Source organism: Podarcis cretensis (genome assembly GCF_951804945.1).
Source record: "Podarcis cretensis genome assembly, chromosome: 11".
Classification (NCBI taxonomy): Eukaryota; Metazoa; Chordata; class Lepidosauria; order Squamata; family Lacertidae; genus Podarcis; species Podarcis cretensis.
In genome coordinates, this window is record NC_137180.1 from 50103533 (window position 1) to 50115591 (window position 12059).

General features: G+C 43.3%; 2 protein-coding genes across 3 annotated transcripts in view; one reads left to right on the top strand and one right to left on the bottom strand.

Annotated features, from left to right (window-relative positions):
* PDZD2 (PDZ domain containing 2) overlaps nucleotides 1–12059 on the top strand; it is a 251641-nt gene that overhangs the window by 905 nt on the left and 238677 nt on the right. The gene's annotated exons all lie outside the window — the stretch shown is intronic.
* On the bottom strand, nucleotides 436–2515 carry LOC307226476 (uncharacterized protein). The gene is made up of 2 exons (XM_079995185.1): nucleotides 2308–2515; nucleotides 436–1730 (listed from the first exon to the last, which is right to left on the bottom strand). The coding sequence occupies exon 2, from the start codon at nucleotides 1527–1529 to the stop codon at nucleotides 792–794; it is 738 nt and encodes a 245-aa protein (XP_079851311.1). The 5' UTR covers nucleotides 1530–1730; nucleotides 2308–2515; the 3' UTR covers nucleotides 436–791.

A 12059-nucleotide genomic window follows, 5' to 3' on the forward strand; every position in this document is an offset into this window, starting at 1 on the left:
TTGCCCCTAAAGGTATCATTACAAAAGGAAGCTCTGTGGAGGTGGTGGTTGAGGATAGATCAAAGTTTGGGTTCTTGGGAAAGTGACAATTTGGGCACATCATACATTTCAAACTCAATTCCCTTCCTCCTTAACAAACTACCTGGATTCTTTGGGGAAAGCCATGTTCTTTAAATAATAATAATAATTTGTTTGTACACTGCCTGACTGCGTTGCTCCAGCCACTCTGGGCAGCTTCCAACAAAATATAAAAGAACACTAGACACATCAGACAGTAAAAGCTTCCTGATACATGGCTGCCTTCAGATGCCTATGGAAGATGTATAATTAGTCATCTCTTTGACATCTGACTGGAGGGCATTCCAAGGGGCAGGTGCCACTACCAAGAAGGCCCACTTCCTGGTTCCCTGTAACAATACAGTAATAATAACACTGGGCAACAATTTTTTACCTTTTGAATGTTGTCTAGATTTCTACAAATGATTTAGGGTATTTTTGCACTGCTGAATCAGGAAATGGCATCCGTTTCTCTCCATCAGGTCAGGTTTTTGTGCTATGTTGATTTGAAAAAAATCAGATCTTGTGACAAAATCGATTACATTTCTGTGGCATTATCAGCTGATTTTTGTCAACATATATCATCCTAAATATGTTTTTAAGAGAAAAAAAATGTTTTTCCAACAACATATATTGATTACCTGATAGAAACATCGATTACTGTAAACTGAATGGTGGGCATTGATAAAGGTAAGTACACGTAAATTGCATGTTGCTTCACCATTTTTCAAACTTCAGGGCTTGAACTTCCGTTTCTTGGAACTCCTGGAATGCTCAGTGGCAGGGAGGTCTCTCTTCAGAGTCCAACAGTAGTCAGCCATCATGACTGCGTCCCAGCGACCCTGAAACCTGGTCTCCATCTCTTTCATGTCCTGATGGAATCTCTCCCCCTGCTCGTCACTCATTGAACCCAGGTTCTCAGGAAACCGGTCCATATGTGAAAATAGGTAGTGCATCTTGACGCTCATGTTGCAGCTCAGGTTTCTGAAAGCAGTCAGCATGTTGTTGACAAGTTCTGTGTAGTTTCTGGCCTTATTGTTGCCAAGAAAGTTCTTCACTACCAGAACAAATGCCTTCCACGCTTCCAGTTCCACTTCGTTCATTGAGTTTCCGAAGTCTGGATCTCTGATGAGCTGACGGATCTGAGGACCGTCAAAGATGCCAGCTTTCAACTTCTCCATGGTCAATCCTGGAAAAGCCTGGCACAAGTAAGTGAAGCAGTCACCATCCTTGTCCAGAGCCTTGGTGAACTGCTTGATTAAGCTGAGCTTGATGTGCAGCGGTGGGAAGAGTATTCTGTCTCTGTCCACCAGAGGGTCATTGATGACGTTCCTTTTTTTGCAAGGCACCAATTCCTCCCGCACAGGCCAGTCCTTCGTGTAATGCTGAGCACGGTCCCTACAATCCCACATGCACAAAAAACATGGGTACTTGGTGAAGCCAGACTGTTGTCCCAACAAAAAGTTCACCATCTTCAGGTCAACACAAATAAACCACTTATGCTGATCATAACCAATTTTCTCCAGCACATACTTCACCACTTCATAGTTCTCCTTCAGTGTACTCGAGTGTGCCAGGGGTATAGAGGCAAACTGGTTGCCGTTGTGTAGCAGAACACATTTCAGTGATCGCTTGCTGCTGTCAATGAACAGTCTCCAATCTTTGGGTTCCTACTGTGGCACTCCAAGCTTGAGCAGAAGCTGCACAATATCTGCACAGTACACCAAGTCCTTTTCTTCCGAGAAAAAACGGAGGTACTCTTGATGCCTGTTGCGGAAGAAGCTGATGTGAGCACTGTCAGAGAGGAGGTTTTTTTCTTTCAGTCTGGATGCCAACAGTTTGGCAGAGTCCTTTGACAAGCTGAGGTCGTGAACTAGATCATTCAACTCGTTTTGGGAAAGTGGATGTGGAGCATCATCTTCAAGAACCACTTCTTCTTCTTCATGTCCTCCAACACTGGAGGCATCTTCGTCACTAATGTCAGGAAGTTCTCCAAAGATAGGCACTGGAATTTCATCACAATGAGCTACAGGACGATGTGCTGATTGAAGATCAGGATACTTGAGGCTGCTCCGGTTCTTTCTGTTGATCCCAGTCACATCAACAGTGCAGAAGTAGCAGTCAGTGACATGGTTTGTCGGCTCCCTCCAAACCATGGGAATTCCAAAGTTCAGACTCCTCTTGCCATTGGTCCACCCATAAGTCATTAGTCATAAGTTGGCGCATGCGCGGGTGGAGTTTCCTATACACTTCGTGGGGCGGCTGCCCCATTAACTTAGTTTTGATCCCCCAACTTTATGCTTTGCCGCACCAATTTATGGAAGATTTCGAGGTTTTATGACTTCAAACTGATCCCTTTTCGACATAATCGCCCAGAACTATAGGACCTGAATACAACTTGTCATTAAAATAATCATTTCCAATCAAAACAATTATTCGACATGGCATTTTACCCCCACCAACTTCTTCTAAAATGCTCCACCCAAGCGTACATGTGAACAAAAACGTAAAAGAAGAAGAAGAGTTTGGATTTGATATCCCGCCTTTCACTCCCTTTAAGGAGTCTCAAAGCGGCTAACATTCTCCTTTCCCTTCCTCCCCCACAACAAACACTCTGTGAGGTGAGTGGGGCTGAGAGACTTCAAAGAAGTGTGACTGGCCCAAGGTCACCCAGCAGCTGCATGTGGAGGAGCGGAGACGCGAACCCAGTTCCCCAGATTACGAGACTACCGCTCTTAACCACTACACCACACTGGCTCTAAAAAAATGACATGTGGCCATAGCTCAAAAACTTGACCTGATTGAGCAAAACCAATGTGATTTTTGGATTCAACGCATCAGATTCGTCCTAAATCAACTGAAAAAACACAGACAACAAATTTGTTGTTGACCAGTGTAATTTATGGACTTTGGAATGGATGTTGTGTGGCTTTTAAATACTAGCAGGTATATTGTGGCAATGAGCCTCTTTATCAGATATATGAAGTGGTATTGTTAGTTGGCAGAGAAATATCTTTATCTAGCCTTTATCTCTCATTATTGAAAAATACAGAGTGTGGCACAGGGAGGAGAGAAAATCAAATCACTGAAGCCCAAAGGTCATGAAATGCAAGTAGGGCTGTGACACTTACATGCAAAACACATACAAGATGCGAGCAGTGCAGGAATTTTAGATAATGCAATCTTCCCACCTTTGCTATGCTAATTTGACACCTGGAGTGGGAGAGAAGATCCTATCAAGAACTAAATGAATAGAATGAAACTTGAGGATAAGTTCCAGTTCAGCAATTTTGCTCTGAAGTCTCCCTTTGAAACTTTTTGTTACAGAATCAGGTCAGCAGCAGTGTGTCCTGAGAGACTGAAGTCCTCTCCCGATGCTTTCTGAACGTTGATAGTTCTGAAGTCAGGCTCATGTCCAATTGTCTCTCTCCTTTGGGTAAGAGAGTTGTTTCCTTCCTCCCTAGAGGAGAGCTGGTCTTCGCTTGGGAGCTAATCCCATACTAGGTAGAAATAGCAGAGAAAGCCTTCACTCCTGTGCTGTGATCTTGGGAGACATTATCAGACACTCTTCCCTGATTATGTAGTCTGGATGAGTGTATGGAAACTTCTTTAAATGATTCCTTTTTTCAGTTATAATTTATTAAGTTTTCAAAAGTTTCAGATATACACTCCAATACGTAACAGATTTTTATTTTCTTTTGTCGACTTCTCACTCCATTTTCCATGGCGTTTTTTATTTCTCCTTCTTTGCTGCACCTTATTTTCTCTCTCTTACACCCTAACAATACAATAATCTCTAATTCCTTCTGTTGCTTATAGTTCAAATCCTGTTCGTGAATTCATCATACTATAGTAGTTCTTTAAGTAGTTGGAAAAAAGCTTCCATTCTTCCATAAAACAGTTACCGTTAGGTTCTCTTGTTTTATCTGTTAACTTTGCCAATTCTTTTTTGGTGGGAACTTCTTTCTTCCATTTTGCTGCTTCCATTTTGCTGCTTTCTTTGCTGCTGTTGTTAGAATCATAAACAGCCTAATCATCTTGTTTGGAACTTCTGTCCCAATAATTCTTAAAAGGAGACTCTTAAACTCTTGGTTGTAGTTTCGAGCCCCACTTTAGGCAAAAGATTCTTGTGTGCAGGGGTTAGATGATCCTTGTGGTCCCTCCCAGTTTTACACTTCTATGATTCTTCCCCTGATTAAAGTCTGGAAGAGTGCATAGAATCTACTTAGTTGCTTGTATAGTGGTACCTTGGTCTTCAAACCTAGTCCGTCCCGGAAGTTGGTTCCAAAACCAAAGCGTTCCAAAACCAAGGCACGCTTTCCCATAGAAAGTAATGCAAAATGGATTACCGTATTTTTCACTCTATAAGATGCACCAGACCTAGTTTTTGGAGGAGGAAAACAAGAAAAAAATATATTCTGAATCCCAGAAGCCAGAACAGCAAGAGGAATCGCTGTGCAGTGATCCTTCTCGCTGTTCTGGCTTCTGGGATAGCCGCACGAAGCCTCTTCAGGGCAGCGGGATGAAGGCTCGCCCTGCCCTGATGAGGCTTTGTGCGGCTAAGCCAGAAGCTAGAACAACAAGAGGGAGCCCTCCACAGCGATCCCTCTCACTGTCCTAGCTTCTGGGATAGCTGCTCAGCCTGCATTCGCTCCTTAAGACGCACACACATTTCCCCTTCCTTTTTAGGAGGGAAAAAGTGAGTCTTATACAGCAAAAAATACGGTAATCTGTTCCAGACTTGTAAAAACAACCCCTAAAACAGCAATTTAACATGAATTTTACTATCTAATGAGACCATTGATCCATAAAATGAAAGCAATAAACAATGTACTGCAGTCACATAATCAATCAATCAGTAGCTGAACTGGGTTCCACACAGTCACAAAAACAAAACAAAACAAAAAAGAGCCACAAAAACGCAGAATAAATAGCAAAAACAGACAGGCCTCAGCGTAACACTCGAAACGGAAGTGTGGCACTCAAAACAGAGCACATCCAACCTCCGAAAAAGGTTCGCAGAAGGGAACACTTACTACTGTACTGTATTTGCAGTGTTTGGGTTCCCAGTTGTTTGAGTACCAAGGCGTTTGAGAACCAAGGTACCACTTTAATCTCTTGTGAATGGTTGAGTGTTGGCAGTTCTACTTCAGTGGCAGACTCTGACCTACTGCTGAACCACAGCTCCCATCATCCCTGATCATTGGCCATGGGGGCTGGGGTTGTTGGGAGTTGGAGTCCAACCCCATTTGGACGGCACCCTATTGGCTTTGCCTGGTGTAGCAGCCCTATCTACTATGCACCCAAGCCGCCTTTTCATTAACTCACAGTTAGTCATAGATGGACCTGTTGGCTTTTGTGGAACTGCACATTGCTCAAGAACTCCCAAAGCCACAAATCTCTAGAAACAAGAAGAATGACAGGATGACCCAAATTGTGCAGCTTTTATTTGGGTAATTAGAGAATATATTATTGTCAAGGACTGCATTTCTCGAACCCACTGAAGTGCTGCTTTAAGAAAGTATTCATTGCTGGCTGCTAATTTGTGCTATTGGTTGTTGCTCTTATCTAGAGTCTGCAGTCTTGTACAGGTATGGTTTTTCCCTCTGTTATAAATATTGATGCAGAAATAATTTGTTTTACAAATTGTTGCATGCTGTTTTGGGAGAAAGGCAAAGTAGGCTGGAAACTCGGATAGGGAAGAAAGTGACTGAAGCAGATTCCAGAGCAGTTTATATTTTTTCACACCTACAAATTGTAGGTGTGAAAAAAACGCTGCAAGCCAATGATATGCCTGTACATTTTCTTCCTTATAATAAAAGCAGCCCAGTGTGAATTGAGATTCCCTCCCCAATGTGGTAGCTGAGATTCCCCTCCTGCTCCTCCATGGGAGAGATGGGAAGATTATGAGAAGACTATGCAGGCTGGGGGGGGAGGGGCTCATGATTAGGAGTTATTGATAATAGATCAGAAGGCATGGCAGAAATGTTCTTCTACTCTGAATTTTGGAGTCATTCATACCTATCTCTGTAGACATCAAGGCCAAAAACCTGCTTCATCCCCACACCTTTTGTTTGTAAATGAATGTTGAGATTGTTGAGAATCCAAATAACAGATTCCACATGGAATTCCATCATTTATGGCACATGAGATTATAGGGGAGGGTGAATCCAAGCCTGGATCTTTTTTTTAACACCAGTCCCTTAGTTCCTGGTTACCCACACTGAGAAAAGATTTCTGATGCTGTCGTAAATATCACTGAGCAAAAATTTCTGATCTTGAAAGCTTGTCTTTAATTCCTCCTGGCTTTATTGCTATTTTTAATTGCAATCAATATTGTCAACTCTACTGCATTGCACTAGAATCTGGGGAGGAAAAATGTTACCAAATTGAAAATGGGCTAGTGGTTGTGTTTTTGTTTTTAAAAGGAATTACCTTTGACTCTTCTTTGTGCAGTGACCTAATAAAATCGGACAGCATGAAACATGTGGCAGCTTTTTTCATGGGTAAAGTGTAGTTCAGTGTGTCATAAAGATACATCACTCGACAGGGCTTGCTATGCGGTGCTGTAAGCTTAAGAGGAAAAAAGAGTAAACAAAACTAATAAAAGGCACCACATTCAAAACTATAAAGCAAGGAAAGCTGACCTTGAAACCTAGAAATCCAATTCTGTGCATTGCAGAAAGATTGTGTGCATTTTGAATTCGACGTATGAAGTTCAGGCCTTGCAAGTCTCTGTGTCTACCTAAAAGGAACCATTGAATGGCTTGGCTTCCATTCATAAGCATTGTTTACCTGTGGATCTTTGTGTGAAAAGGGAATGATAGTAGGCAATCTTATAAAGGAACATAAGCAGCTCTGTTATACAGAATCGGACTGGTGCTCCATCTAGCTCAGAATTGCCTACGCTGACTGGCAGCAGCTACCCAGGGTTTCAGACTGGCAACGTTCACAGCCCTACCTGCAGGGTAGGCCCAAAGTGTTAAGTTGTGGGTGAAAATATCAGACGACGCAGCGATTCTTCAAACAGCTCTTGTTTATTCACAGGCCAGAACAGAACTGAACTGAAGGGTTCAGCCAGCCTCCTTATATAGGCTCCACTAGAACGCAACAGTAACCATTTTCTTAAACTATCCAATCACTGAATGTCACTTTCGATCCCTTATTTGCATATGTGGACCTGAGTGAAAACTATCTACAGTATCCCCCTGCTGGCCCAGGGGGAGAACTTCAGTACATAACACAAAGCTCCTTGACCTGGGGTTCGCATAACTCCATATCCTCCAACATTTCTCCAATGAAAATAGGGACGTCCAAAAGAGAAGTGGGATGTTCTGGGATCAGAAACCGGGATGGCTTCTGTAAATCCAGGACTGTCCCTAGAAAATAGGGGCACTTGGAGGGTCTGAAAGCCTATGAAAAATGTTAGATGCACTTTCTCAAAACGGTTTCCTAGTCGCAGGTAGTTTCTAGGCCATGTTCACAAGATGTCCCCTGGGTCCTTTAAGCTTGGATGGCTGCTTAAAAGCAAAACATTTCTACCCATATTGGGAAGCGCAAGGTCCCCAATTCAAGCCTGTGAACTAGTTTCTGCCATGTGTTTGTTCAAAAAGACTCGAGAGATGGTTTTGGTTCCACTTCTTTAAAGCCGAGTTCTTCCCTTGCCCCCGAGCCCTTTCGCTTTCGCTGTCTGTGGTAGCTAGAAGAGACTCGGTGATGCAAAACCTGGAAAGCAACATTTCCCTAGTTAGAGTCTTCTTATTGTACCCGCCAGCTGAAACTGGGAGTGCAAATACCTAGATGTTAGTGGGCTGACCTACAAGTTCAGCACAGTGGTCATGTTGAGCTTGTTCTTCTGCAGATGAGGATCTTTTTTTGCGTGTTTAAAAAACACTGATTCGCGTAAATATTTTCCTACGTGTTGAGAATTGCCACTGGGGAGAATTCTTCCAGGCTGGGTCTTGCCTTGATGTGATAGTTTTATACCTATAGGGAAGTTAGAAAACAAGTAAATCTGGAGAAATCTTCAGAGACTGTAAACCCCAACTACCACCTGCAGTCTGAAATGGAAAAGCTCAATCACGAGGCAAAAAACAAAGTTAAAGGAAAGTGGATAATTTGCATTTGATGCAATAGGAATCCTGCAACCTGGTTCATGCAGTTGGAGCCTTTTCGTAGGCCTGTGGTGTTGGCTGTCCTGTAGCCCTGTGCTTAATTGTAGCGGCATGTGGAGAGCTAAAGTAAACTCTTACGAGTCATTCGCAGTGACAAACCGAAGATACGACTTACTAGGCATTCCTCAACTCCAGTGTGCCTCCCTTGCAATTCACCCTCCTAGTACATTTGCATAGTTATTTAATAACCGTTGACCACATTCATGAGTTTGCTTCAAGACCTAATACGTAAGAGATTTCACATATGGAGGATGTCTGGTTGTATTTGATCATAGTTGGGACCTCCATTGATTTGTGCGTTATGTGTGTTTGTGTCTGTATTTCGCTTCTTCACGGGTGGATGAAGATGCAGTCCCTTTCCGTGCTGGTGCCCTACAGCACAAACTCAACCTGAAAGCAGCTTTGAGTCTTAAAAGGCCCTGTGTTTTTGCCGTGTCACGTATTCTCCATAGCCGGCTGAGAAAGCTGCTGTTAAAAATACCTCCTTAACTGTGTTTCTTGGTACAGTGGTACCTCGGGTTAAGAACTTAATTCATTCCGGAGGTCCGTTCTTAACCTGAAACTGTTCTTAACCTGAAGCACCACTTTAGCTAATGGGGCCTCCTGCTGCCGCCGCGCCGCCGGAGCACGATTTCTGTTCTCATCCTGAAGCAAAGTTCTTAACCCGAGGTAATATTTCTGGGTTAGCGGAGTCTGTAACCTGAAGCGTATGTAACCTGAGGTACCACTGTAGTGACTTTGACAATTGGCATTGCAGTCCTAAAAGCACATTTATTTGAACGCAGGTCCTAGAGTGTTGAGTGGAACTTTCTGGAATAGTAAGGTGGGCTCCCAGTCCTTCCCTCCCAAGAGTTCCAGCTTGTGGGAAATAGTCATACAGAATCACATGACAAGTCAACTGTGCGTGGATGAGGAAGTTCATTTAGGTAGCCGACACCTTCAGAGGAATCAAGTGTTGGGTGCAAATCACTGACATGCACTCAGGTCTTGTTTACAGGCTTCTCAATAGCCATCTTGTCATCCACTGTGAGAACGGGATCCTGGACTAGATGGGTCTTTGGTATGGTGCAGTATGGTGGCTCTTGTGTTCCTAGGAAATGTAAACGTTCAGTTCTAAACTACAGTAGTACCTCGGGTTACAGACGCTTCAGGTTACAGACCCTTCAAGTTACAGACTCCGCTAACCCAGAAATATTACCTCGGGTTAAGAACTTTGCACGGCGGCAGTGGGAGGCCCCATTAGCTAAAGTGGTGCTTCAGGTTAAGAACAGTTTCAGGTTAAGAACGGACCTCCAGAACAAATTAAGTTCTTAACCCGAGGTACCAATGTATTCATATATGTACCGTGACAGAGAGTCACTGTGCTTCACATGCATTGACAAATGCTGTCTCTATCATGGTACTTGTTCTGCATATGTCTCTCTCCTGTCCAAACACAAGAAGGTCATACTGTGGTTCACCCACCCACCCATCCAGGTTGGTGTTGTCTGCTCTGATTTGCAGCAGCAGACTGTTCTGACTGAGCTTCAGCTGGGGGTTGGGGGGTGTTGAACCCTGGATCTTCTGCATGCAGCATGGCATGGCTAGTGGTCAGGGCTGATGGGAGTTGTAGTCCTACAGGAGGACATCATGTTGGCTACCCGTGATGGTGCTGAATAGAAATGGTTTGCAGTTTGTGTGTGTTGTGGTTGCACTTGTGTGCTAACGAAGATGATTGCTTTGTCATTGAAGAATGTTACTTCTCCCGTGCTGTAAAGCAGAGCTTTCAAGTTAAACGGGACAGAGGAAGCTTGTGGTGTCACTTGTTTCTGCTTTCCAGAGAGTGATCTTGACACAGAACCTTGAACTTGGTGGGGAAACTTAGGCAGAAAGCTTGCAAGATGTATTATTAATGACATAGCAACCCTCTGTGCAGAGGAGTTTCTGCACATTTGTGACCTGGGTTTAGCAGTTCTGATGCCTAGTTAAAGGAGATGAGGTTCAGAAATTAACATAATGCACAATTTGCAATTGACGCCTTGCTAAAGAAGTGATTTGCTGCTAAATGAAGATACTAAACAACAGTAAATCACTTCTTTAGCAAGGTAACAATCACAAATTGTGCTTTATGTTAGTCTCTTCATTTAGCTTTATGCAGGTCTGACTCTGTGCTCTGCTTCAGTCTTCCAAAGTCCAAACTGATAATGAGAGGGGGAGGGGAGGGACAGTGAAGGGTTCTTGTGTTGTTTTTAATCTCTATAGTGTGTTCTCTAATAAGGTTAAGTGCGGCTGATGAATGTTGTATGTATATGGATGTTAGCTTGTTAATAAAATACCTGTTTTCAATGACTTCTTCGAATCTGGAACTTCATACTGAAAACAACACATGGTACCAGAAGTGAAATACATTGTGTGACTGAACTTTCCCATTGATTTAAGCACCAACTTTTCCCTCTGTGTGTCCCCCTTCTCATGCTCCCCTACCTGGACTTCATGGAAATCCAGAACTGTGGTGAAGCTCTACAGATCCTTCAATGCAGGGGGCGGTGAGGAAGGAATGTGTGATGCCACTCTTACATTTTTATTATATGGAAAAGATATCTATGTTATCAGGTTAAGAGAATACTTTGCCTAACACAATGCTTCATGTGATCTTGACCAGGAGGTCTTGTTACTCTGAGTAGTTAGAATATCCAACAGCATAATGCTATCCCACCGCTTTTAGGTAATACTTTCTTCATGTTTTACAAAGTCTACTTCAGATGACTAATAATACTAAAGAACATCCATGTGAAATGTGATTAGGCTAATTTTCAGCACTCTCAGCATGAAGGCAGATGGAATACTCTAGTACACAGCAGGCCAAAGTAACTACTTCAGCATTTTCGGGATCTGTCCAAAATAATTAATAATCTCAAATTGGGGAAGAAGTCATATTGACCTTATGCTGGAGAGAGTGGTGTAGAGCTGAAATCTTGCTGATTCATCACATTGCATGTATCTATGTAGGCTGAAAATACAGCAGTAGGTAGGAATGTAGCATTGTTTGAAACATAAGATGATGCTGACGAGTGTTTTGCATGTTACTTAAACTCTTGCGTTTAGAAGATGCTGGAGGTTCTGTTTGTATACGTACCAAGGAAAAGATTGGAGTCCCTAAGATTGCGCCTTGTACGCCTCCTTTCAGCAACTCCTGCAGACAAGCTGCTGCCAGATGTATTGCTCTGCTTTCTTTGGACCACATCAAAGAGGCTGAGGAGGAGGGAGTTGTTGTCTTGGGAGCCCAGGACCTCCACATACACTTTGTGCACTGTGGAAGGTCCCTTTGGTGCTTCTAATGCAGCTGTTTGACTTCACCTCCGGAGGCGCACTCCATTGTCTCTTGAGACAGACGGGTGCCAAATCCAACTCCCATCATCCATGGTTATTGGACATGTTTGGCTGGGGCTGATGGGAATTCTAGGCCAGCAAGATCTGGAGGGCATCTGGCTGCAGGAGGCTCTTCTAAATCATCATCCATAGTGGTTGGAGAGGGGAGGAATATGCCTCCTACCTTGATGGTTTTTCCCTTTCATAGCACCCAAGGACTATCCAGGTATTTCCTGGCTGTTCTGAGCCAGCAATTTCCCTTCCAAAGGGAAGATTTGGCCAGTAGTAACAAACAATAGGCTTGTCCTGGAGATTGTGAGTTGTCACCTACTTTTAAGAAAACCAGCATTCTCTGTTCGATTTGTGCACCAAAACATCAAAAGTGAGCATTGCTGTTTTGAATTTGGAATTGCCTTGGCCATTGTTTCCTTAAAGCATCTGTGGTCTCTGCATCTTCTCTCTTCTGAGCATGCTCACGTG

Bases quoted from the DNA above. Each gene is read 5' to 3' on its own strand.
- LOC307226476 (XM_079995185.1), bottom strand. From the start codon at position 1,529: ATGGTGAACTTTTTGTTGGGACAACAGTCTGGCTTCACCAAGTACCCA.